The sequence below is a fragment of the Pongo abelii genome, chromosome 2 (assembly GCF_028885655.2).
Source record: "Pongo abelii isolate AG06213 chromosome 2, NHGRI_mPonAbe1-v2.0_pri, whole genome shotgun sequence".
Classification (NCBI taxonomy): Eukaryota; Metazoa; Chordata; class Mammalia; order Primates; family Hominidae; genus Pongo; species Pongo abelii.
In genome coordinates, this window is record NC_085928.1 from 102262432 (window position 1) to 102289304 (window position 26873).

At 50.5% G+C, this 26873-nt stretch overlaps 1 protein-coding gene across 6 annotated transcripts in view; it reads left to right on the forward strand.

Moving 5' to 3' along the window:
• The window catches only part of POC1A (POC1 centriolar protein A), an 81817-nt gene that overhangs the window by 46960 nt on the left and 7984 nt on the right, over positions 1–26873 (forward strand). For 4 of the 6 annotated variants that reach the window (XM_002813664.6, XM_054552153.2, XM_024245199.3 and 1 more), the window contains one exon: positions 13409–13552. The exons of 1 other annotated variant lie outside the window; for it this stretch is intronic. In XM_002813664.6, the coding sequence (XP_002813710.1) occupies positions 13409–13552 (144 nt within the window). Of the gene's footprint in view, positions 1–13408; positions 13553–26873 lie in introns of those variants that run through there. One more of the 6 variants, XR_008523755.2, reaches the window with a different exon arrangement.

Consider the following 26873-nt stretch of genomic DNA (forward strand, 5'->3'; position numbering starts at 1 on the left):
ATAAGTTGAGTGTGTGAGGCTAGAGGCGGGCTGTCTTTCCTTTTGGCATTTTTGATGGTCTCAGACTAAAAGAAGGAAGCTACCTTCTGGCCTTATTTGTCAGTTTTGGGGGGCAGATGACATGGGGTGGTGTGGGCAGTGGCGGGGCAACAGAGGGTGGCAGAGTCTACATGCCTAGATTAGAAGTTTCAGAACTTCTTTTCATTTTAAATGGAAAAAAACCCTTTGTGGTTTATATTTTCCAGATTGGACAGCAGCATTGCCATGTGGTGTAAGGGTGTTGGATAGTGCTTGTGTTTATGTTCTTATTGGTTGCCATGGAAAAAAAAATCAGAATAGATGGTTTCCATGGAGATTATCTTACAATTAGTTTCTTTGAAGGTCCGGACATTGCTGCAGGATTCGCTGAGTACTCGTTGCCATCAGGGGCTTTCTCTGTGGCAGTGCTAAAGGCTGGTCAGAACATTCCGTGGACTTAGACAAAGTCATCTGCCTCCTATGCTTGCAAATCCCAGGACACCAGAGTGGAGGTGATCATGTGGCTGAGCTTCCTCTTGGAGTCCCACTCGCCTGGCCTCAGCTCCACAGCTCCTTTCAGTCACCAGAAAGGTTTTTTGTTTGTTTGTTTTTTAATTAAACAAAACAACAGAAAAACCTTTGTATTGTGGAAATTTCAAGCTAGCACAAAAGATAAAATAATGTAACAAACCCCATGTACCACTCACCTAGCTTCAACATTCTGCTAATCTCATTTCATCTGTTTCCCCCACATTTTAAGGAAGAGTTTGAGTGGTTTTAAAAATCCCAGATATATCATTTTTTACTCCAAATAAGGCCATTTCTTAGTTATATAATAGCAGTGCTCTTATCACATCCGATGAAATTAATAGTTCCTTCATATCAGATATCTAGTCCACATTCACATTTTCCCACATTGTGTCATTGTTCAAATAAGGATGCGGGAAGCTTTGAGAAAACCCATGTTCTCTGCTCCCCCTTCCCCGACCCATGGTTCTGGTAGACGATGTAGCTGAGGGGGCTTTGGCCTGGAGCTGTCTTGGGCTTGGGGAAGCGGGCGCGTCTGGGCTCACACCACACTCCTGATGTCCTCCAGGAGAGTTTGGTACTGTGAGCTCCTCGCTCCTTCCTGGAGGTGGGTCAAGCACAGGTGGGCCAGCTACTGCTAGCTATCTTGGGCCAGGCATCCGCTGGGGGGCACTGGCTGTCTTTGAAGCCTGCAGGGGGAGGGAAGGGAAGAGGTGATGTAACCTTGGTTCATAACAGCTGTCTGCGACTTCATTTTCCAGGAAAGGAGAGGCTGTTTGACCCCCTGGGACACAGCCTTCTGCAACTCCTCCCTGGGAATTGTGGGGCTGCTGGTGGAGGGCTCTGGCTGATCTGCTCTGGTGGCTCTGAGGGCTCTGGTGGAGGGCTGCTGCTTCTGCGGCTTGGGCAGAGCCAGTCCTGTTTATCTATCTTGGCAGGCTTTGCTCGTGTCCTGTGATGCTGCACAAAGTATGAATTACGGAGCTTGGGAGTGATGCCTGGGGTGTGGTCGGTGGCTCTAACACTCTCCATTGAACTAAGTGCAAGGAGAGTTTAAAATAGCCAGCCTTTGTTCCGAGGTTTTAAAAATTCAACTCCAGTAGTTACAATGAGCTGTCTTCAAGTGGATCTATAAATAAACCGCTACTGTTCCTCTTTGTCACTGAGAGCTGTGGCATCTCCCAGAGATGTCGGCTCTGCCGCTCGTCTTCATTAGATGCCTCATCTGTGGGGCAGCTGCAAGTGAAGCTGACACACAGAGTTTGTAATGACAGCAACACATTCCCTTTCAAAAATCCACAGTCCCCAAAAATTAACTACACAGGAAAGATAGTAACTTTGCATTGGAAAAACCTGGCAGAGAGGTCAGTGTCACCACTGATCAAGGCCAACATTCCCTGTAATAAGCCCTTCCACGTGAACCCTGTGATACTGTGCACATCACTTTTCTGGTGGTGTCCAGCATTTATAACCTGAATCTAATGATAAAACCCAAGTCAGGGAACATTTGAGAAAATAACTGATCAATATTCTTCAGAAGTGTCAAGGTCATGAAAGACAAGGGAGGACTAAGGAACTGACACAGATGGGAGGAGGCTAAATACATAATAAATGCATCAGTAGGATTCAGGAACATCAGGATCTAAGGACATTAGTAGAAAAACTGGTAAAGTTCAAATGGGGTCTCTATTTTGGTTAATGGTATTGTCACAGTGTTAGTTTCCTGGTCTGATCATTGTCCTATGGTTATGTAAGACATTAACACTGGCAGAAGGATATATGGAAATTCTCTGTACTATTTTTTGCAACTTTTCTCCAATTCTAAAATTAGTTCAAAGCAGTTTAATATAAAAGAAATCTACAGTCAGCACTTGGGCTTTATCGGAATCCTTGATCTCCCTCCCAGGGTACCTCGGTTCAGGTATGTGCTGTGGGAGGGTAGGCATTTTTGTCTCCAGGTAGCGGGTAGGTAATCCTAAGATACTCAGCACCAGCTCATATTGAGCCCTTGGGAGTGTACGTGGAGCTGAACTGAACCAGAGCCGCCCTCAAGGAAGCAGGTGTGTGTTGCAAGGGAATGCTCCCACACAGGTGTTGGGCAGGGCAGGTTGCCTGCTTGCCTATGTGGTGGTTTCTGAGGATGCTCCAGAGGTGCATCTGCTCCGGGAACTCCAGAACAGACTCAGCAGGAGTGTGGGCCTGGCCCAGGATGGACCTGCTTCCTCCTAAGGCTTCCTAGCCTCCACCATGCAGCCCTCCCGCTCTGTGTTCCTAAAACTGGCTCCACTTTGCTGCCCCCCACCCTTGTGTGCATTTCTCACTGTAACAAGTGTGATGACCTGGAGGGCTCCAGCCCCTAAAGGCTGGGGTTGTTTTCCAGCCCGCTCTGAACCCCTCCAGGGAAGGAACCGCACGTGCCAAGGCATGTTCTTGCTGCTTCCTCACTGCCTCTACTGGTTTGAAGTTACTTAGCCATCACCTCCCTGCTTCATCTCACTCTCTTCTTCCTGGCTTCCCTCACCTGGTGTGTGTCACTTCAGTAAGATAGACCTCCCAGATCAACTTCTTCCTCCTGGGGGCATGTCGGACACCAAATAACTTGCCATTTCTTGCCTATCAAGGCAATCCTTTCACTGTTTTGAAAAATCACCCCTTTGTGTGGGGGAAAATTCTTGGAAATGCTTGCAGAGAGAGGCTGGGGAGTCAGCAGATTGATGGGGGTCAAGCCCAGGAGTGGCCATCACAGCCCTGGGGCAGGTCCTCCATTTTGCCATGGGCCTGGGTGAGGAGAACAGAGTCTTGGTTTGTGCATACAGCATCTCCTACATGCCCAAGGCCTGCGAGCAACACAGGTGAAATAGGATGACAGGCACCTGTGATCCCTGCCTCAAAGGGACTACTTTCTGAGAGGGGACTGGGAGATGGCCTGTAGTCCTGGGAACCAGGTGGTCCTGGTTCTGTGTGTGACAAGGCCTGGAATCCAGGGGTTGGTCAGGCATGCAGATTCCCCATCCTTCATTTTAGACCTATCCCTCAAGCCCTTCACGATTTTTATTTTATTTATTTATTTAGAAATAGGATCTCTCACAATGTCACTCAGGCTGGATTATAGCTCAGTGCAGCCTCCAACTCCTGGGCTCAAGTGATCCTCCCACCTCAGCCTCATGAGTAGCTGGGACTACAGGTGCATGCCATCATACCTGGCCCCTTCACAAGTTTTAGTCCAAAGGACACCATGTTGGTTTCCCATAGGCAGGGGCCTGAGGTCAAGGGGTGGCTCTGAGGCCTGACTGTGATCTGTAGTTGTGGAACATCTAATTTGGTTTTGGAGGTTGCTGTGTGGACTGTGGACCTCCAGGCCCCATGTCTCTGAACTTTCTTTTTTTTTTTTTTTTGAGACGTAATCTCGCTCTGTCACAGTGGCGCGATCTCGGCTCACTGCAAGCCCCGCCTCCCAGGTTCATGCCATTCTCCTGCCTCAGCCTCCCAAGTAGCTGGGACTACAGGCGCCCGCCACCTCGCCCAGCTAATTTTTTTGTATTTTTAGTAGAGATGGGGTTTCACCATGTTAGCCAGGATGGTCTCGATCTCCTGACCTTGTGATCTGCCCGCCTCGGCCTCCCAAAGTGCTGGGATTACAGGCGTGAGCCACCGCAACTGGCCTGAACTTTCAGAAATGACCTAGCACCTGCCCTACTGACAGTCTGGCATGGGGAATGTGAAAAGGCACCCTGCATGTTCATACCCCCTAGACGAAAGCCAGTGGTGGGACCAAACCCCACCCTCATGCTCAGGCTGCCTGGAGGCAGGACTGGCAGGACTGCCAAAAGTTAGATGGTTTTAGGAAAGCAGAATTTCTCTTGGGTTCAGGGCTATGTTTGGAATCAGAAGTTTCTTCTCCTGTTGGATTCTAGGCCAGAACCCTAAATTACAGGGCAAATAAGGCTGTAGTGTATCTAGTCTGCAGATATGTGTGGTGATTTCAGTACAGGTTTCTTTTGAGCTTTGATTTGAGAAAACGCCCATGCCTTTCCTCTTGAGAAGATGGACATGAGGCTGAGTCCAAGTGAGCTTGGTGTGTTCCCTGCTTCCCTCCCCATGGGCAGGTTTAGCAAACATGGAGGTAGACAGACATGGCTGCCTGTCAACTTTTCATGAAGGCAAATTGTCAAAAGTTCTGAGGCCAGGACTAAGAAACATCTGTGTCTGTGAGTCTCCTCATCCACATTTAGCAGGCTGTACAGTGAACAGTCCAATCAAAGATTCAGTTGAAAAGATTTAATCATGGGGGTGTGTTTGTGTCCATTTCTTCCAGTTTTGCCCAGGGCAGCCCTGCTTTGGAAATGTAGTGACGTGCCTTGGTTTTCAGTGAGCAATGGCCAGACATGCTGTTCACCTGGGTCTGTACAGGAAGGGTGAGTGAGATAGTCCAGCTCTTGGCCCCAGGTCACCTTCTTCTCCCCTCTCTTGCCTAGAATCAAGCTTTGGACTAGTTCCTGGACGCTTTTGTTTATTACAGAGTTTCAGTTTCAGGAGCGGGCTGGGCAAAGGGCATGGTCCAGTGTTAGAAATTAAAAGAAAAGTAGAAAGTTCCACCTTGAGCAGGTGTTAAGAATTGTCCATTTCACCCCCTAAGAGGGGTGTGTTCCATCTCTGCTCAAGCTCCAGCCTGCTGACCAGGTGTGTGTAGACCTTGCTCCTGACTGCCAAGCTGTGTACAGACTCCTAAGCAGCGGAGGCCTGACACTCCATGGACTGCATGGCTGCTGCTTGGGAGACCCTGCCTGGGAATCTCTGCTGCTCTCTCGAATTCCACTGGGAAACTGGGGCTTTGGGAATTGAACTGCATTGAGTTATGACTCTGTCTTTGCATTTGGAAAATGTAATTCCCAGACTGATGGTGGACCTTGTGGGCCTCACCTGGGGTCTTCAGCCTTGGGTTTGGCCCATTGGTAATGCCCAGTGGAGAGCTGGTGATTTTCACCTTGAGGGCAGAGTGGCAGTGATGGATGGTGTCAACTGTGTCCTGTGATGGGTAGGTTGGTCCCCTAAGGACATTTTAGTTGTAACCACATGTTTTTTGTTTTTAGTCAGGCTTTATAATTTATGAATAGTAACATTCACCATTTTAGAAAGCGAACAGTTCTCTGAGTTTTGACAGATACAGTCATGTAACCACCACCACAATCAAGATATAGAATCTTTCCATCATCCCAAAATGTTCTCTTTTGCCTCTCTGTAGTCAATCTACTCACTCCACTCCCAGCCCCAGGCAATCATTAATCTGCTTTCTGTCACTATTGATTAGTTTGTATTTTTTAGACTATGATATAAATGGAATTATATAGTTATGTATTCTTTTTGGTCTGGTTTCTTTCACTCAGCCTAATTATTTTGAGATTGACCCACATTGTTATATGTATCAGTAGTTAATTCCTTTTTATTTAATCAAATGGATATACCACAGTTTTGTTTTGTTGGTGAGCATTTGGGCTATTTGCAATTTTTGGCTATTATAAATAAAGCTGCCATGAACGTTCATGTACATATTTTTCTATGGAAATATGCTTCCATTTTCTTGGGTAAATACATAGGAGTGGAATGGCTGGGACATATAATAGGTGTATGTTTAGCTTTTTAATAACTGTCAAACTTTTCAAAATGGTTATGCCATCTTACGTTCGTGCCAGCAGTATATGAGAGTTCAAGTCACTCCACCTCCCTTCCAACACTTGGCATGATCAGTTTTTTTAACCTTTAGGCTATTCTAATACGCATATAGTTGTATGTCACTGTGGTTTTAACTTCCATTATCCTAATGATTAATGATGTAGAGCATCCTTTTTAACAGTGTCTTTCAAAGAGCAGAAGTTTTGGATTTTGAAGAAGTTCATTTTATCAATTTTTTCTTTTATGGATCATACTTTAGGTGTCATATCTAAGGAATATGCCCAACCCAAGGTCACAGAGATTTTCTATGTTTTACAGGAAAAATGTGTTATCAGTTTTATAGTTTTAGGTTTTGTTTTTTGTTTTTTATTTTTATTCTTTGAGACAAAGTCTTGCTTTGTTGCCCAGGCTGGAATGTGTTGGCACAATCTCGACTCACTACAACCTCTGCCTCCCACGTTCAAGCGATTCTTCTGCCTCAGCCTCCCTAGTAGGTGGGATTACAGGTGCCTGCCACCACATCTGGCTAATTTTTGCATTTTAGTAGAGACGTGGTTTTGCCATTTTGGCCAGGCTGGTCTCGAACTCCTGACTTCAGATGATCCACCTGCCTCAGCCTCCCAAAGTGCTGGGATTACAGGCATGAGCCACTACACCCGGCCTTATAGTTTTAGATTTTACACTTAGGTCTATGATCCATTTTGAATTAGTTTCTGTATGTAGTGCAAGGTATGTACCGAAGTTCATTTTTTTGCTTGTGGTTACTCAGTTGTTTAATCAACTGTTGGAAATACTAACTTTTCTGTACTAAGTTGTTTGTGCACCTTTATTAAAAATTAACTGGCCAGATACTGGTCTAGAGTTTCTGGATTCTCTTTGTTCCATTAATCTACGTGTCTATCCTTTTACCAATACCACAATGTCTTGGTTAATATAGTTTTAGACTAAGTCTTGAAATCATGTAGTGTGATTCCTCTAATTTATTCTTTTTTTCAAAATTGTTTTGGCTTTTCTAGTTCCTTTGCCTTTCCATGTAAATTTTAGAATCAACTTCTTGATGCCTATAGGTGATTTGGGAGGAAATTGACATCTTTACAACATTGAGCCTTTAATATGTGAACATGATATATCTCTTCATTGGTATAGGTCTTCAATTTTTCTCATTAGTGTTTTGTAGTTTTCAACATACACATTTTGCACATATGTTGTTAGATTTATACTTAAGTATTTTGTAGTGTGTTGAATGGGAGCCTCCCTGAAAGATTGTCTACATCCTAACCCCCAGAAACTGTGAAGATGACTTTACTTGGGGGAAAAGATCTTTGTGGATGTAATTAAGAATCTCAAGATGAGATCGTCTTGGATTGGTGGTCCTAAATTGAATGACAAGTGTCCTTAGAAGAGCCACACAGAAGAGAGACACACAGAGAAAGGAGAAGAATGCCATGTGAAGACAAAGGCAGAGATTGGAGTTATGTAGCCATAAGCCAAGGAATTATGGAGCCACCAGAAGCTGAAAGAGGGAAGGCAGCATTCTCCCTTAGTGCCTCCAGAGGAAATGTGGCCCTGCCTTGGTTCAGACTTCTAGAACTGTGAGAGAATTAATTTAGATTGTTTTACGCCATCAAACGTGACAATTTGTTACAGCAGCCCTAGGAAACTATTAATAATATATACTTCATGTTGTTTTGGTGCTATTGAAAAGATAATGGCCAAGAATTTTCAAAAAATAATGAAAGGCATCAAACCATAGTTCCAAGAAGCTCAGACAAACAGCAAACAAGCTGGAGAAAAACAAAACAAAACAAAATCCTAGATGAGTTATATTAAAACTTCTGAAAACCAAGGATTAAGAAAGAAATCTTGAAGGTAGCCAGAGAAAAAAAGACATATATACGTGGATCAAATGTAAGAATTATGAAGAATTCTCATGAAACTATACAAACTGAAAGAGTAACATCTTTAAAGTTTGAAAGAAAAACTGCCAACCCAAAGTTCTGTACTCAGCAAAAATATTTTAGAAATGATGGGGAAATAAACACCTTTTTTTCCCCTCCAGACAAACCAAAACTGACAATTTTTTTACCAGCAAATTTGTATTATAAGAAATATCTAATTTCTCTTTCTTCTCCTTCTAGGATTCCAATTGTGCATGTGTTAGAGACAGTATTGTCCTGTAGCTTATGGAAGCTCTGTTCTGTTTTATCCCTCTGTGTTTCAGTTTGAGGAATTTATCTATCTTTAAGATCACTAATTTATTTTCCCATTGAGCCCATTATAGCCATACTTCTCTGTTACTGGGTTTCTTATTTCTGTTGTTTCCATTTGACTCTTTCTTGTAATTTCTGCCTTTCTGCTGAAATTCTCCATTTGATCATGTGTGTTATTCAGTAGAGCCTTTACCATATTAATCATAGTTATTTTAAACTTTGTATCTCATAGTTTCAACATCTAGGTCATCTGAGTCTGCTTCTACTGATTGCTTTGTCTCTTGACAGTGGGGTTTTTTTTCTCCCTGCCTTTTTGTGTCTCATAATGTTTTATTAGATGTCAGGCATCATGCGTAGGACAGTAAAGACTGAGGTAAATAGTCTTATCAGGAGGTGAGCTTAGTTTAGTGTTACCTAATGTACCTAGGATGAGGTCTGGGTGATGGAGGATTTTCTCAGTCATTTTCCTCACTCTCACCTCTCAGCCAGCCCTGTGGGCATGCCCCTCAGAGGGGCATGCTTTTTTCCACGCTCTTGGCCCTCCTCCCTAGATAGGCTGCTGTTGCTTATTGCTTGGTGCTTGCTGTTTTTTTTTTTTTTTTTTTTTTTGCAGGGGGTTGGGGTGGGCCTTGTTGTCTTGACCCAGCTTCAGTCTTAAGCAGACTCTGTCTCCCTGGGTCTCAAAAGTGAGACATTCTTAGCAGTCCTGCTCCTTCCTCATTCAAAGGAGACCTTGATAATCTCAGCTCAGGATAGTTTCCTGCCTCTCCCTCAAGGGAAGAGGTGTTTTTATATTTGCTTTTCCCTAGTAGCTTCAGGATGCTCTTCTACAGGGGAGAGGTCCTGGCAGGGCTTCATACCTTTCCTTACTCACTCCCCTCCCCTAGGCCTGCACCTCCAAGAATGGTTTTCTTCCATCTACTGTTCTGCCCCGATTTTTTTTGTCATGAAAGCCCAGTGGAGGTCTGTGAAGGAGAACCTGTGCATGGGTGGAAGCTCTACTTGTGTCTATGGCACCTGGGGGTTCTGCACTCTTACCCTAGTCTTCACTTGGTTTCCAGCAATTTGTTAAAACTATAACTTACCCACTCATATGGCATTTGGTGTCTCTTCTCCTCATGCTTTGCTATAGGTGACCCACAGCTGATGCTCACTTTCTATTTTCCTTAGAAGTGTCTTCTGTCTTTCCTTAGATTTCAGGCTACTGGTTGCTCTGTAACTTCAGCTCTCTGATTTAAGAGAAGTTATGATTCTTTTAGATTGTCAGTCTTTTTCTTGTTAGGATGGAATTAACACTTTCCGCAGCTTTATATATCCTAGGCAGCAGCTCCTTATCCATACTTGTATCTTGATGGAAGAGTGAGATCACGGTCAATTCAGAGACCTCTCCAGAAGTCAACTCCAGATGGGTTGATTTCTTGTCACAAGGAAGATCTACAAGCTGTTTCTTTTGTTTTTAATGAAATGTTATGGTTTGGTTCCTCATGTGTCTGGGTAGCTGAGTATCAGCCACAGACATTTAGGCAATTCCTACTGTGTGTGAAGTGCTGAGCTCCTGGTGGTGTATGAAAAGCAGGCAGCAGAGGAAACAGGAACTGAGGTGGGCAACACATTAACCGACTGTGAGAGGCCAGAGTCCCACCCCAGGGTGGCATGAGAGGAGACACCTGCAGACCCCAAGTGATACTTCCCAAAGTTAGAGCCATCTCTTGAGAGTCACCTTTTTTTGTTTTGGTATTAAGATGTTTATATTTGGCAAAAGTGAAATGTTGTTGAATTGGTGTAGGCCTATACGAGTATATGTGTGGGTTAATCTTTGTTGTTATTTTAGTGAGCATTACTTTTTCTTTTGAGACGGAGTCTTGCTCTGTTGCCCAGGCTGGAGTGCAGTGGTGTGATCTCAGCTCACTGCAACCTCCACCTCCTGGTTTCAAGTGATTCTCCTGCCTCAGCCTTCTGAGTAGCTGGGATTACAGGTGCCCACCACCATGCCTGGCTAATTTTTGTATTTTTAGTAGAGATAGGGTTTCACCATATTGGCCAGGCTTGTCTTGAACTCCTGACCTCAAGTGATCCACCCGCCTTGGCCTCCCAAAGTGGTGGGGTTACAGGTGTAAGTCACCGTGTCTGGCCTCTTTGTGTTATTTTATTCATGTTATGCTTAACTGAGAACCACCAGGCAAAACCCCTAGGACTCTGATGTTGAACAGACAAAATGCTGATGTGACTTTTGCATTTAAATGCTGCTTGGGTTATTCTGCCACTGTCATTACTCATGGCTCTGGTACGACTGTCTCTTCCCACTCTTGTGTGTCATTTTCTTATCTCTGCTTTCTTGCTTATTTGCCCAGCTCTCAGGGAAATGCCACAGCTCCAGAGTGCTGGCATGCAGGTGAGTGGCTACAGAGCTGTGAGGGGTGGGGCTGCTGGCCCGTTGCTGCAGTGCAGACAGTGGGGAGGTTTCATTACACAGGAATTTTACCTTGGTGGGCCCTGCTCTTTGAGGTGTTGAGTGTTTGTGGAGGGCCTGCTCTGAGTTCAGCTCTGTGCTGGGCAATCATTCCAGGGCAGCTGGGTTGGGGAAGTGACGCAAAAAGCATTAGACCCAGGATTCAGAGGCCTCCACGGGGATGTTGGAGAGGAATTGTGCACATGGAAGCCCAGCTGCAGTCAATGTCACCTGCCAGAGGCTGTCTCATGTCCGGGAAGAGCCTGCACTTTGGGTTCAGATCCCAATTCTATTATTTGCTGGGTAACTTAGAACAAGTTACTTAACCTCTTTGAGCCCAAGGTCCATATCTGAAAAATAAGGTTAATAATGCCTATTGGGAAGAGCCATCATAAGGATGAAGTGAGGTTACATGTATTAAGTGAGGTGACATTAAATGAGGGCACACAGTGGATGGCAAGTAATCCATGGCGATTGCTGGACTGGTGGAGTGTTAAGTGCTGTGATGTTTTCTGATGGGAGTGGGCAAGGAGGCAGGGAAATGGCTCAAGGCAGCCCTGGAGTTTGAGGCTGGTTACCTTTGGACAGTCATTTTCTGACTGAGCCTTAGTTCTCTTTATTGTCAAATGGAGACAGCCCATGAAAGTGTGGTATAGGTGGGAAAATATGGTGGCTGCCGCAACCCTCTGTTGTAAAGGCCACCTCTCCAGCTTGGAGCGCCGTGGCTGCTGTCTTTAATACTCCCTTGAAGCTGGCTCAGCTTTGGCTTATCCAGGAGGGTTTCTATTGCTAAAGTCATTGGTACTCACCCTGCCTCCCTGCAGCGTCCACTGTGCTTCCAGAGGCTGAGCTCAGCACTGTCCATTTCTGGGCCATTCTGCAGAAACTCACATTTTCCATTCCCTCCTTCCTAGGCAGCCAGCAGCACCAGACTCTGGCCCATTCCATGACAATGCTGGCTGTGAGACAGAAGAGTTCCCTGCTCACACCCTTCCTCCAGTGGAAGAGTGTGTGTCTGCACTGCTAGGGGGTCCTCTGGAAGGAGTGGGCACAGCACTGAACATTTCTTAAGAAAGGCCTGCTGGTAGCTTCAGATAAGCACCTCTCACAGCCCAGCCGTTTGAAGGACTGGCCCAGTCTTCATCCCTATTTTATAGATGAGGAAGTGGAGGCCCAGAGCTGGTCAGTGACTGTGTGAGTCACCATTCCTCACCACTACACTCTGCTGTGTCTCCTGACAGAACTGCCTTAGTCTAGGGGCCACTGTGGTAGGCTGAAGTCTCTCCTGGCAAGGCTGGTGGACTTCTGAAATTTAAGGTTGGGATGGGCTTCTGGGTAAGCATTGAGATCTGAAGCACGTTGATTCCTGGATGACTGGAAGAGACCCAGCCCTGATGGCCGAAGTCTTAGAAATGGCCATGGAAGTGGCCAACATGCTGATGATGGGTATGTGGACACGGTGCTGCTCATGCTCTCAAGAATATCCCTCTGGCTCATGTCTCACATTCAAGTTCTCCTGTAGCTACCACAAGGGCCAGCATTTTTCCAAGTTCAAATCAGCATGCCCTTGAAAGTTTGTGATCTATGAGAATAGAATACTTACCTAATAAAGGAAAACATGCAGGTAGGGTCCATGTGCTGAACCGCATTCCCACGGAAACAAGTCCACAGAGGAACTGCAGGCTCTAAGACCAGCTCTGCCCTTGGACACCTATGGCTCCAGCATCCCGCCCACTGAACATGTGCACAGCACTTCCTTGGTCCACAGAAGCCTTTGTGCATAAGGCAAGGAGCTGACTTTGCTGAATTTAGGGGCTGAAGGGCCTTACGCAGAAACACTAAGCCCCTCACCTCCTGGAGTCCTATCTGAAGCAGCCCAGGGGTGCCTTTCCTGTGGATTCTGATTCCTGCCAGCCATGTGCCAGCCTGGGACATGCACACAGAAATCTTTGTTTTTCCAGGGGATCTGTGCCAGGGTGGGGTTGGAACACCCCTTTCCCCACCACACACACACTTCCACCAAGTTCTGGGCCACAGCTTCTCGGGCCTGGGAAAGGCATTTGTGAAGCCTGGCACATCCCCATGTTGAAGGGTGGGGAATTAGAGTTGAGCTGACCAGGAAGAGGAGGGACTTCAGGCCCAGGCCAGGCTTCAGCATCTCTGGACTCACCTGGATGCCTGCTGGTAGGTGCCAGCTGCTTGAAGAGATGGGAGGCAGCTAGCCTCCCTGAGGGGCTCCAAGAGCAGGCTGAGGCCACTCACTGGCCTACCTGCCCTCCTCCCCAGGACCCTTCCTGCCTGGACCATGAGGCGTTCTGATTCCACTCCCCACTTAAGGCCTCTGCCTGGAAAGGTGTGTGTGTGGACCCAGATGTGGGAACACTGCCACGCTGCTGTTTCTCACTGACACTTGGAGCTTACCTTCTCAAATTTGCTGGTGGTTTTCCCTTTCATCCTTTGGAGGGGCTATTCCTCTCACAGTATTTCTTCAAGCACTGGATAGACTGAGGAACTTTTTTCTTTCTGTCTTTAGCCAGAAGTGGACTTCCCTGTCCCTCCAGGCAGAGGCAGGAGTGTGGAGTCTGTGCAGAGCCAGCCCCAGGAGCCTGTGAGCATGCCCCAGACACTGACTAGCACGCTGGAGCACATTGTGGGCCAGCTGGATGTCCTCACTCAGGTAGGCCACGCTGTGGGTTCACCCGTCATCCCGTCATCTGCACTTGGTCCCGCATTTGGACCATTTGAAGTTGAACAACAGGTGCTGGATTTTTACAAACATAATTATAATGGACCTGTTTTCCAGTCCAGATTAATGACATTGCAGAGCCTTACTGGGGATCCTGGCTCTTGGAGCCATTCAAGCCCTGGCCAGACCACTAGACTCCAAAATCCCCAATGCTGGGTACTACTGGAGTGTGCTCACCTAGAGCTGGCCTGGGCCACTGAAGAGCTTTGAAAGAAACACTGTGTTTGTTTGTTCCTCCTACTCTTTGCTGGATGGGCACTGCAGGGGCATGCCAGGGAACTGAGTAGTGAGTCAGGGCTTCTGAGAGCCTAGGCTCTGAGTTTGAGCCTGGCCTTTTCCTTATCCTTTGTGCAACCTTGGGGAAATCCCTTCAGTTCTCCAAGCCCTGGTATGTTTATCTGTAATGTGCTGGTGGTTGTGGGCTCTGCCTGCCACATTCATGGTGAGAATTAAGGGAGATGAATCTGGGAAATGTTTGGCCCATGCCTGGCCCTAGGTAGCTGCTCAATAAATGTTAGTTGTGGCCCTGACCACCCTCGTCACTGAGATGGATATGGGCCCTGCCCTCTGGAGCGTAGGTTGGCAGCCATAACACAGGCTCGTAGTGTAGCAGTTTCAGTAAGAGCAAAATCCCCTGACAAGAGATGGTGGCCAGCACTAGGGGCATGCTTGGCAGGGCCATCTCACCCAAGGGAGGAAGAGAGGTCTGGCTGCCTGCGGCTCTGGAGAGGCCATGGGCACGTCCAGGGAATGAGTGAAGCTCCAGGTGGCTGGTATGTGGATATGTGGTTGTGGGGTGGGGGGCAAGGCAGGATTTAGAGGTTCCCCAATTCCTCATCTCCTTGGCTCCTGAGGCCAGGCTGGGACTCTGCAGATCCTCCTCTGCCATGCCAGCACGTGGGTAGAGCGAGGCTGCAAGAGGGACACGTGGTCCACGAGGAAAAGAGATGTTAAAGCCAGGGGGCGGGGGATGGGCAAGCAAGGAAGAGTGGTCTCCAGTCCAGCTCACATGAAGGACGCAAAGGACCCTTGATGTCACTAATGGAAATGGAGCTGAGATGGCATGGTATCCCTTCCCCAGCTTGGGATCGTGGGCTAAGTGAGAAAAGCTCTTCCAGGGTGTGTCATCAGAGCCCAGCTGGGATGGCACACCTTGGGCCCACTGAATAAAGCACTCTTGAAGGGAAAGGCCAGGTGTCATGACTGGGGGCTATGGGACTCCAGGGCACAGTGTACAGACCTTGCTGAGAGGCTGCTAAGCCCTGAGAAGAAGGCATGTGCTGAGAGAGATGTGAGCAGCATGCAAAGACTTAAAAACCACCCCACTTCAAACCCATCAGCAACTGCCTCATGTTTTTCACAGCCTCGCCAAGTGAGAGATTAGGGGAGGTGGAATCAATTAGAACTTTATAGGATAAAATTGGAAATTAAGTCTGAGAAGGTGGTTAAAAATAGCTTCATTGGATCCAGAGGAGTATAACACTAAAAACATTTCCTGTCACTGTGTTTTAGGGGTGCACATGGAAGGTTTTGTTATGTGTTCACAGTTAGGAGTATGATAGTAACTTTTAAAAAACTTGCATCGCAGAGAATAAGTGAAGGCTGGCCTGTGGCCTGTGGCCTTTGACCCATGGCTGGGTGTCTGGATGTCTCAATGCTTCTGTGGCACCCTGGTCCTACCTCACACCATTCAGCCCCTTTGCAAATCCAACTGGCAGGCCACCCCCAACCAGATGCCAACAATATCAGCCAGTCACCTGCTTTGCAAAACTGACAGTGTCTGTGTGTTTCTGGATGCCATAAAGCGAGGCATGTTCTTGACGGACTTAATGCATCCCGAGGAAACTTGAGTTCTGCAGATGAAGCACCAGTTGAGGCCTTAAAGTTCAACCCATTTTCAGAACTGTGCATAGCGCCTTTGTGCTAATCCTGGCAAGTTCTCCTCGGTCTTGGCTGTTGGTTGTCTTCTAGGCCAACCTTTCTCTCCTGGAGTTGGGGCATTCTCTAGCTGACGTGTTCCAGCCACAGCCACATCTATCTCCACCAGGGGGTTGAAAGTTTCCCTGTGCCTTTCTCTTGGCATTGGCCCAGCAGAGGCAGGCCCACAGCAGGCCCCGCTCTGGATGGTCCAGACTGACCCAGCCCTCCCCTGAAGCTTAGTGCCAGGCAGCCACCACCATCTGTCTTCCCAAGCGGCTTGTTCAGCTGGGCTTCCTACTTGGTCTGTGGATATTGGTCTCGGGTGCCACCCCATCAGCAAGCACTCCTCGCCATCTGCCCAGTCCTGAAGACCCTTTGTGTTCTGGAGGGGTAGGTTGCCCAGCTACCCCAACACTGATTCCTACTACAAAGTCATCCATGTGAATTGTGCTGTTCTCCTCCGTCGCCCCCACCATCCCTTCCCTCCCCCACAGGGAAGTCTACTTCAGAGTGGCCTTTGAGAGGGAAGCTGCCTTCTGGGTCCTTCAGGCCTCTATCCTGCAGAACATCCTTCCAGGGGAGAGCCATGGGGATGCAGCGGGCAGTAGCCAGGGATGTTTTCTGAGTGAGTCACAGAGTCTCCAGCCCCTGGGTATGACACCCTATTTCAGAGGCTCACAATCTTCAAAACCTTCCTTCCTGCTCAACAGGCTGGTATGGCCCCATGTGGCGAGGTCACCTCTGTGGATGTTTGTGGCCTGTCTGGCACCAGTCTGAGGGTCAGGGACCCAATCTCAGTCCTCCCCAGAGTGACCCCTTCAGCAGCTCCTCTGTGTAAAGGAAAGGCCTGGAAGCCAGGAAGCTGAGTGAGCCGATGGAGAGGAGTGGCTCAGGCTTTGTCTGGCTTCCCCACTGCCTAGCTCAGCGACCTTGGGCAAGTCACTTTGAGTCTGTGTGCCTTACTTTCCAAATCTGGAACACAGAGCTGATAATAGTACCCACTTCATAGGCCTTTTGGGAAGCTCCTTGAATAGTACCTGACAACGCCGTGCACTGCTGATGTGTTGGGTGCTGCCCCTGTTGCTGCCATTGTCATTATCCAAGGCTTGGGGGCCAGGGGGATCTGCATGACAGCACCAGAAATAGCTCTCCCAATTTTCCACTGCCTCATGAAGCTAGACCCTTCCCTACCCAGGAGAGTCATTCCTTGGCCCTCAGAGCAGAGGTGGCAGGTTCCTTCCATGCACACACATTCACTGAGCCCACACTCTGTGTGGTGGGCCCTGTGTGAGACCCAGTCCCACCTTCAGGAAGAACTCAGGACTGAATCTGCCGAGGTCAGAGCCAGGCCTCCCCAGAGGAGCCGGCAACTGGAATCTCTGGAAACAAGTGGGAGCCCAGACACCGGGTCAAGGCCATGGGTCCTCTGGTGTGGAGTAACAGAAGCAGCAGCCCAGGAGTTCACCCTCACCTGATGGGACACTAGGCAAAGTCGAGGCCTGACCCATGCTGAGGGTCTGGGGTAGAGTGGAGATGGGGACACAGAGAAGTTGAGACACGAGCAAGGGCAGTGCTATCATGGCCCCATCCCAGGGGCGATGAGACAAACAGCACTTTGGCTGGCCGCTGCAAGGCTCCTGGTCTCCGGAGCAAGCCAGCAAGTGGGGCAGCTTCCCCCAGCCTTCCCAGGCCAAGAGGCCTTTCAGATGAAGAGGAAACCAAACTGCCCTTGGGACTTGTACAGCATCAGAAACCCTTTAACTCCAGAAATGGGGTTGATGTTTTACTTTTTTATGAATGCCTTTTTTGTAAAATCCATGCATTATTTTTCAAAAGTGTATTTATATGGGGAAAATAGACTTTGGGGTGACCTTGTGAGCCGAGGAGGTGCAGTCTTCAGGCCTCCCCACATAGTTGTTTTAGATGGAAAGTCCTCAGAGTGTGGGGATCACATACTCATCATAGTTGTCATCCTCCTGGTTTTTATCTGAGGCCTGCCACTTTCCAAGGACTTCCCTTTGTGGCCCTCACTTTATCCTCCCACCTGGTGCGTGGCAGCAACATCATGCCAGGTGCAGATAACGTGTTAATAATGGCTTGTTTTGCCTGTCTGGACCAGCCTCGGGGTCCAGCCAGCCTGGGGCTTCTCCAGGAGGCCAGGTGATCCTGACCTCAACCACTGTGGGTCAGAGCTTCCCTAGCTTCCCTTGCCAAACAGTTTTGGTGGAGTTAGGGATGGCTTCATCAAGAAATTCTGCAAACCAAACTTGACCTCCCTGAAAGGTAAGGCCAGAACCTCTTGCCCAGGGCTCTGTGATCAGAGCCCAGCAGGCTGAGTCCCTTAGGTCACCAGCCAAAGAGCACACACACCCTTGCCCTGGCCTGCCCCTGTGTGAGGATGACCCCTCCTTGCCCCAGCAAACACTGAGCTTGCTGTTTGGGGCGTCACTGGTTTCTTCGCTAAGCTTCTCTGGGCCCTAATCCCAGCTGATGCCATGCTTTGAACAGCTGGGGTTTGTTCAGCTTTATACATCCCCATCAGCTGTGGGGAGCAACTGTTCCTCCTTGAGTTTCAGGGCTGCTCTGTTCACCCAGTGAGCCACCTGCCCATCAGCCTGGGCACACCTCCACCATTCGTCACCTGGGTGACCTTGGGCAGGTGACGTCAATCCCAGAGCCTCAGTCTCCTCCCTTGTAAAATGGGGAGAGATGCCTCATTGGCTCCTCTGAGCTCTGCTGTGCGGCTCTTGGTTAACTGGGTGTGCTAGACTGGTGCCAGCTGTTCTGTGAAGCACAGCAGTGAGTCGATGTTCTCCTGGGAGCAATATGGGAAAGCACTGGAGCAGGCTTGTGGCTCAGGAATGACAGGAGTGGACATTCCACAGTCCCCATACCGCTGGACTCAAGTCCCAGAAATGCTTTTGAGTTGCCAGTGAGACTCTAGTGTCTGGCTAGGCAGCAGGATAAGAGAGGGGAGAAAGAAGTCATTCCCCAACTCCGGGAAGGAGGAGGGCACAGGAGGTTACAGAGGCACTGGGGTGTACATAGACACTTGAAAATCAGGCATGGGTCATGGGGCCCATTAGATCAGACCCTTCTACCTGGACCTAGGCAAGAGGGGCCAAGATGGAAGCTCTTTGAAGATGTATATGGTACTTCTATGACAGGTGTTCTTTGAATGTAGATATTGTAATGGTTTTTAGGGAACATGTATTTCCTAACAATGGAACTGAAGATTTTCTTTGGAGGGCTTTTTGTTCCTCGAGCCCCCTATGGGAATTCTCAGGAGCTGCTAGGCCTGAGCTCAGGAGTGTGGGCGTCACATGCTGCAAGCTCCCTGCCCCACTGAGAGATCACTCGCCTCTCCCTCAGGGTCCAAGGGCCCTGCTCTGAGCCTGTTCTGAGACCCACCCCTCCCCTATCCCCTCTGGAGAGAGCACACGCCTGTCCTGTGGCTGCCCTGGGGTCACTCACCTGCTGGGCCTGCCTCAAGTCTTCTGAGAAAGTTGGCTTGACCCCAGAGGCCCGAGGGTTCCAGAGAAAAACCCAGACAAGGAGTCAGAAGCTGCCGCTGCTCAGACCCGGCTCTGCCTCTTTTTGGCTTTCCACCGAGGGGAGATTTTAAGCGCTGCCCCTCTGTCTGTCTGTCCCATGGGGTGGGCAGCAGAGGTCAGCCTCTCAGGTGGGGCCAGGACTTTCCCTGGGGCCTTGTTTCATCTGTTTGCCCCCAGGCCAGTTTCCTCCGTTCTGAGCACCCCTGGAGGACTCTAGGCCGGACCCTGAGGCTGCTAGGCCTGCCTGCCCAGGGATGGGCGCTCAGTAGGTGTGCAAGCAGAGGCCCTGGCCCTGACCCTGGTACTGTTTCCCCTTGTGCTCTTGGGGGTGCTGCCAAGGTGATCTAGGGGTCTTTTTCACAGATGCCGGAAAACTTCGCCAGTGAGCAGGGAGAGAGGCTGTTTCCACAAATAGCCACTGCTACATGAGCTCACCTCCACGCTGGCTTCGTGGCTTCCTTCATGGACCCTCAAGAGGCCAGAGGGCTGCTGCACAGTGCTCAGCTGCCCTCAGGAGTAACAGGTTTCAGTGGTGTCTGGAAGTTGCAGAGGCCCTGGGCCTTCCTTAGGGCAAGGGGTTGGATCTCGGGGGTGTCGACAATGACCCAGGAGCTGGGGAGGCTGCTGTGAGGGGGCCTGGCATAGGCCCAACACACGGCTTGGTGGTTTTGCCTCAGAAGCCCACAGCAAAGTTATTTTTGACTCCAGTTTCACGTCTTGCTGCTTTTTAAAAATATCGAGCCATGAAATTCCTGCTCCAACTGTTTTTTTATGGCACCCAGTGTTTCAGGCTGGCCACAGCAATGCTGTGATGTCACGTTTCAGTTCCTGTGACTCATGGAGCCTGCTGGGCTCCGGGACTTGAAAATGCATGTGGTGGGGAGCAGGCAGGGAGCAGGCCCACCAGCCCTGCTTGTTTGGGTCTCTTTGGCATTTGATTTTGTTAAATGTTCAAGTCATTGCGTTTTGCTGTCCTAACTCAGCAAGGCCAAGGATTTTTGCCTGTTTGCTTTGGGGATAGAGAATGGCCTATTTGCTTTGAGATACCTTAAACCTGCTCCCCCACCCCCCCACCCCCATGGTAGTCCTGGAAGTTCCTATTTGACGGGCTGCTCAGGTGAGGCATCTGGTTCCACACTGGTGGGGAAGTTGGCAGTGCCTGGCCTTGATGTGGGCCAAGCTGCCTCACCACTCTCAGGGGTTCTCTGTATCCCTCTTTCCTGGGAGGACCTGCTGTTGCTTATGGAAATAGAACCCCAATTTTATAGTTATACAATTTTCCCTGGGGATCAGTCCTCCCATGTGCACCCAGACAGAATTTGTTGGGAGGGTATAGAGTGAAAGTCACCTGGTGTGTCTTCCCATGATCCCAGGAGGGCGTGTGCAGCCCTCCTAACACTGCTTCCACTCGCAGACAGGGCCATAAGGGTGGTGGTGGGTTCTGCAAAAATGGGCCCCCTCTCTGCATCAGCACATCTAGCCAGCTCACCTGCTTGGTCCAGAGTGGATATAGCCACCCTCCTTGTTGTGGACCTTCATGGATTGCCCTTTTGGCCAGAGTCATGTTCAGGACAACCTAAACTTCTTTGTGGGGGTTTGGAAACTAGAGGCTTGTTTTCCTTCTGTTAAGAGGCTATTTCTGGGGGACAAGGGACTCAAGACACTGTCTGGTCTGTGCCAGGGACACACTTGGTGGCAAAGGTACTGGGGGAAATGTCTGTCTGCCTGGGCCCCTGGCCATTCCCCAGCGCTGTTACTATTTTTGGCATTTTTCCCAAAGGCTCCTCTGGCTTTGCAAATGTGGCGGGACAGGGGAGCCTGCGTCTTCCCCAAGTCGCAGGTCAGGGCCAGTGCCCTGCCTCCTTCGTGACATGCAGCCTGTGAACAGCACTCAAAAACGGGCAAGCTCGTGTTTGCAGGGGGACTGGATGGCAGCTCCCATGGGGGTCTGGCAAAAAACTCTGGTTTTCCATCTTTTATCCCGTCTGTGGTTGTGGCAGAAAGCACCGCCTTCCCAAAGAGGCTGCAGATTGAAGGCCCCTGCCTGCCAGATGGGCTTGACAGTGGCCATGGTTATCTCTGGGGCCTGGGAATGTTCATGGTCAGTCATATGAGATTTCTTCTGAGGCTCTGAGCAGGCTTGGAGATGGGGGAGGGCTGGGAGATGGCAGGCGGGAGTGGGTGGTGGAGAGCAGAGGCCGGGAGCAGGGAGAGAGGCCCATGCAGGGACATCTCATTCGGGCTGAATCTAGGCTTGCTCTGAGAAGAGGAAGGGAGGGGACTTCACGTGATTTGCTCTTGCTCCTCTGGGACCTGAGGGCCCTCCAAGGAAAGGCCAAACACAGGCCACAAGAAAGGGGCCTGTGTTATGACAGGAGCCCCAAACTGGCCTGCACGGCTCTGAGATCAAGTAAGCCACAGCCTAGTTCATCACAGCTGACCCCGTGACCTCTTGGTGCTTTCCTGAATGAGGCACCACCACAGCAGGGCCAGGAAGGGCTGTAGTTGGGCCTGCTTCTTCCTCCCATGCGCTCTGTAAAGGGCCCTGATCCAGGCCTGTAGTATGGGTACAGAACCTCATCATGCCCACAGTGGCCATGGCTGAGGAAGCAGAGGAAGCACAAGAAGCCTTGAACTTAGCATGGCATTTGGGAAGCAATTATGTGCCCCTTGCCCTTCTGATCTGGACCCAGCCAGTGGCTCCAGAAAGCTCACTAAGATGATTGCCCAGGTTTCCCCACTGTGGATCAGTGGATGCTTGGCAGGATGGGGGAGCCTTGAGACTCCATCCCTGGTGGCTTGTGCCCTTCTTCCTCCCGGAGGTGGCCTTGCTGGGTGGTAGCTACAGCCCGACTTGCCAGGCTATACTGAGACTTCCAGGCCTCCAGCAAGCTATCAAGATGTCTGGCTTAGGATGATCATGTCTTATTGGGTCTTGGGAAAGTAGTTAACTAACTACTTTATATGGATTGTTGGAAAAGTCAGCCTCTGAAGAAATGGGTTGCAGAAGGCAGCCAAAGCCAAGGTACACACCCCATGCTCAGCCCTGTTTGGACTCACCCTGGAGTCGGAGTCCAGCAAAGCCTATGGCCAAGCATGACTGGTGTCCTACACCTTGGGGCCTATCCCGGTCGGACACTCGGCTTCCCTGGTGGCCTGTGCATGGCTGGCAGAGATGTGCTTGAACCCACCCCAGTGTCAGTGGGGCTGTGGCTCAGGTCCTCCCTTTGGGTGTGAGCAGCACCCCATGGGTCCCAGGAGCATCCGGTTTTATGAATGGTCTGAGTGGACCCACTTTTTATAGCTTCTTCTTTTGGGGGAAAGAGTGATATGGAAAAGAGAGCTGTGTTCATTTAAAAGGAGGTGCTTTTAAGCCATGAGGAAGGTAAATAGCCAAGATTCCTTAATCTGGTAGCTAATCCACTAATAGAAAATAGTGTTTCATGTACTTCCTGAAGAGCGCTAATCCTCAGTAGAGGTGGGGGCTGGGGGATGCAAAACTGTCAGAGAAATCCTATATCCCTGAGATAATGTGAAACAGAACCACGGACCATAGGCTCAAGGGACCAAAAGCTCATTTTCTGTTGTTTGCAGCAGACTGTGGGGTTAGGGGGAGTAGTTAAAAAGACAGTTGCTGGGCCTAGAGAGATTGGGAGGAATTTTTTTAGAAATTGTTTTTTTGTGTGAATTGGCTGTGTGTGATCCTGGGCATGTTAGCATGTCAGACATCAGCATGAGAGGGGAACTCCATTCCTTCCTCTCTGAGGTTCAGGCCTCAGAGATTTTAGTCATCATCAGACCAGGACAGAGGTGGGAAGGGGAGGAACTGGACTGCTTCCTTTACTCCCGCCCCCACTTCCTGCCGAAGCAATGAGGCTTCCTCCCTCCCAAGACTAGCTGGTGGGGCCTGGCCCCTCCTACTGCCCGCCCCACTCCCCCTCTATCCCTTCAAGCTCACCAGGTCCAAGACCCACGCTGGGGTGAGTGTTCCTCACAAGCTGGGTGGGCCCATCCCTAGATTAGGCCTGCCCTTTGGCCTGGAGGACCTGGGCTGGCAGGCACCGGACCTGTGTTCCCTGCATTCCCATGGCACTCAGGGCTGGGCATTTGTCCATCCAGTCAGTACTCAGTGTGCACCTGCTGTGTACCAGGTGCTGTCTAGGAGCAGGAAGACAGTGATGAGGAAGAATAGACAACAATCTCTGTCCTCATCACTGGCATACAGACTGACTGATGTCCACAGGCTGCTCGAGGGGCATCGTTTGTACCCTCTGACATGAAGGCCCCTGAGCTGCAGACCATTAGGTACTGGTTGGTGGCTGGGGCCAGGAGGCAGAGCCTTGGGTGGTGCGAAGGTGCTGCAGGCCCTGTCTGCAGAGGGCTAGGCTGGCCCCTCTGGCCCCCCAGTCACTGCTGACACGTGGCAGTAGGCTAGCAAGGGCACCACCAGCAAGTCAGGGTCCTGCGTGTGTACACACACAGGCGTACACCAAGTGACAAAGCTGGAGTTGGCAGGATACAACGCAGAGCTAGGGTAGGCAGTGGGGCCCGGCAGCCCTGCTTTGTTTTGATAGCTCATGAGACCCCACAGCAAAGAGATTCCCCTTTTACTGTATCTGTTTTAGATCTTGAGAATCTGAGTGAAGTCAAAACCATGCTACAGGGGAGATTAATTCAACATTTTTCATCTTTGCAGTGAAGCCAAAGGAAAGTTAGACATTCAGTGCAGCACAGTTGAGACCAGGGGTGTTGAGTCAATGGCCAGCCCTAGGACATTTGCCCTGGTCTGCCACAAATGTCCTCAGTGGTGTGGCCGAGTGACTGTGCCCTCTCCCTGAGACTCAGAGCAGCGGGGGCCACGCCACCTCCGGCCCAGTTATCTGGCTCCTGTGTTGGTGGGGAGGAGACTGGAGAACCCCAGCCCCACCAGGGAGACCTCATGGGGGCGCCCACATCAACCGCAACCCAGGAAATGATTAAAAGGAGCTTTTCATCACAGGAGAACTTAAAGAAGCAGCCAGACCACCACGTGCATCAATGGCTCACACCCTCCCAAACCTGACCACAGGCTGCCCTATTTGGGGCCTCATCAAGCCCCATCTGTGCCCATGGCTCCCCCAACATCCCAGAGCTCAGCCAGGGCAATGGCTAGAGGAGTCATGTTCCCCATAGTGCATGCCTGTGCCTGGCCAGACAGAGCAAGTGCTAGATGCATATTTGCTATTAATATGAATATTGCAGTGACTATGAGAGGTGTGTTTTACAGACAAGGAAACTGAAGCCCTGAGTCTGGTAACTTGCCCAAGGCTGCTCGGCGATTTAGTGGTCAAGTTTCCCTTTGAACCTAGGCCATGTAGCTGAGGAGCCTTCGTGCTTACCACATGGGACCAAGGTTCCCCACTAGGAATCCCTCAGTGGCATTTTCCAAGGGCCTGCACCCATGAGGGGAGGAAGGCAGGCATCCTAGCAGCGGGACCAGGGCGAGGAGGCTCCTAGGGTAGGAGAGTGGGCGGGCCTCAGGTGGGCGGGGTTGGGCAGGGAAGGCAGTATTGGTGGGCAGCATAGGGCCTGGAGGGCCACGGGAATGCCATGCCACAGAGTCTGGCCTTTATTCCTGAGCTCTTGGATAGGAAAGGGGCACGGAGAAGCAGTGAGGAGGCAGAGGGTGAAGGGTGTCCCAGGAGTAGGGCAAGGGGAGTCACCAGGAAGCCTAGGTGTGAGGATGGGGACTGAAAGGAGCAGGCAGGAGGGGCACCTGAGTGCCAAGAGGGAAGTGCCTCGAGCCCTGCCTGGGAGGCCCTAGTGTAGGAGGAGCCCAGCTGGGGCGGGGGATGCGGTGCCTGCCTGAGTCTGGCGAGGGCAGAGCCCTGATGTGGCTGCCCCTGCCAATGGTACACTGACCAACCCAGTGTGGCCGCCAGGGGGACCTGGGACAGCATGGCCCTGTGTGTTCACCCTCCTACTGCCTCTCCCAGGCTTCACCCAGCTGCTGCCTCTCCTTTCTCTCAGTCAGTGTGGCTTTCCATCTTGCCCCATCAGCCACTGATGCCTTATCTCCTGGCCTCCCTGCAAACCTGCCAACCCAGGACAGTTGCAGCTCCCCTTGCCACTGTGTCCCCAGCCCAGGCAGAGTGCTTGGTGGGACACATGGCTGGATGTTGGCTCCGCCTCCACCCATCAGTCTGGCCCAACCACCTTGTCCACCTCCATGCCACCTGTCTTCCAGCTCAGAGGAGGCTCCCATAAGAACCAGTACCACTCACCAAGGAGGGCCCCAGGTACCACCACCCAGGGCTCTGCTAAGAGCAGGATGTGGATATGGGGAAGGGCCCTGGCCAAGGTGAGCAGGAGGCCCCTGGGAAGAGGGGCTGCCCTAGAGCTGGGGGGCAGGGGGATGGAGTGGGGAAGCCTCGAGTGAAGCCTGCACTTGGAGAAGTATTTTTAAGGATCTGGCCACCCTTGTTGTTTCCTGCCCCTAAGATGTTCTTTGCTGTCAGTGGTGGTGGAGTAGCTTTCCCCGCAGCCTAGACGGGACTGGTGCTGCAGCTGTGTCAGTGCTCGGAAGCCCCCAAGAGCTAGGGTCCCTTGTTTGCTGCCTGTGGTGGGTGCCTGACAGAGGTATGGGAGTGAATGATGTTGGCTGCCCCCAAGGAGGGTCGTGAGTGTCCCACAACTCCTCAGTTTTGGAGAAGTTACGGCTCCAGCTTCCCTGCCATGTTTGCACATGAGTGCATGAGGGAAGCCTTCAGCAAAGGTGGTGACGACAATGGTCATGGGAGGAGGAGCAGCTCCTGGAAGGGACCTGTCTCTGAGGGTGTGCCCTTGGTCTGTGCTCTGAAGTGCCAGTCTGTCCATTCACTTCCGTTTCATGGACTGTAGGACCAGGTGACTGTGATCAGTTCCTAGGTCGAGGCTCTTCTCCGAGTTTATTCTGGAACCAGCGTTCTACAAACTGGCCACAGGCACGTGGGAACAGCATCCTCCCTGGCTGTGCCTACTCAGACCTGTGAGCCTGGTGAGGCAGTGCCAGGGAGTGGAGGCTTCTCTGTTCCCTTCTGTTTCGAGCTGAGGGCCCTAGGGCCCATATCTCTTCCCTGCTCAACCACTTGAGGCCAAGCACCCTGGCCTCCTGACAGTTCCAAGAGTGTGCCTCAGGGCCTTTGCACCTGCTGCACCTAGTACTTGGAAAGCACTTGCATTGGCTCATCCTGTGTTGCTTTCTCCCAGAGGCCTTCCTGTCAGAGTTGATGCTCTCCTTCCCAGGCCGGGCAGCCCTGTCATCAGCCCCATAGCAGGTGAGCTGTGGCAGGGGCCTGACTCCACCCGGAGCTCAGTCCCAGGTGGCCAGACACACACTCTGCTCCTGTTCCCCTCGCCCTCTCACCAAACACAGAGTGGAAAGGGAATGAAGAGGCCTTGAAAGGAAATAGAAATGAGAACTGGGAGAGAAGCTAAGGAAAAAGTGCAGGACAAGCCCACCTCAAGAGAAAACCAGGCCAGGGAGAAAAAGAGGCTGGGGCTGAAAGAAGGGGAGGTCACACTGGGAGGAGGTGGCCAGCAGGAGAAAGGAGGGACAAAGGAAAAGCCCACATAGCCCAGGAAGAGTGCTGGGGTGTAACTAGACCTGAGGGGAGAAAGTGGGCATGACGGACTGTACGTCACTCCACGGGGTGTGAGGCGCAGCCAGGTGAGTCGCACCTGTCCTCGTTTGCTCTGTTTCGCCACGTATGAGGGTGGGGGCTTCACCCTCTCCGGAAGCACTATGCTCCCACCTCCTC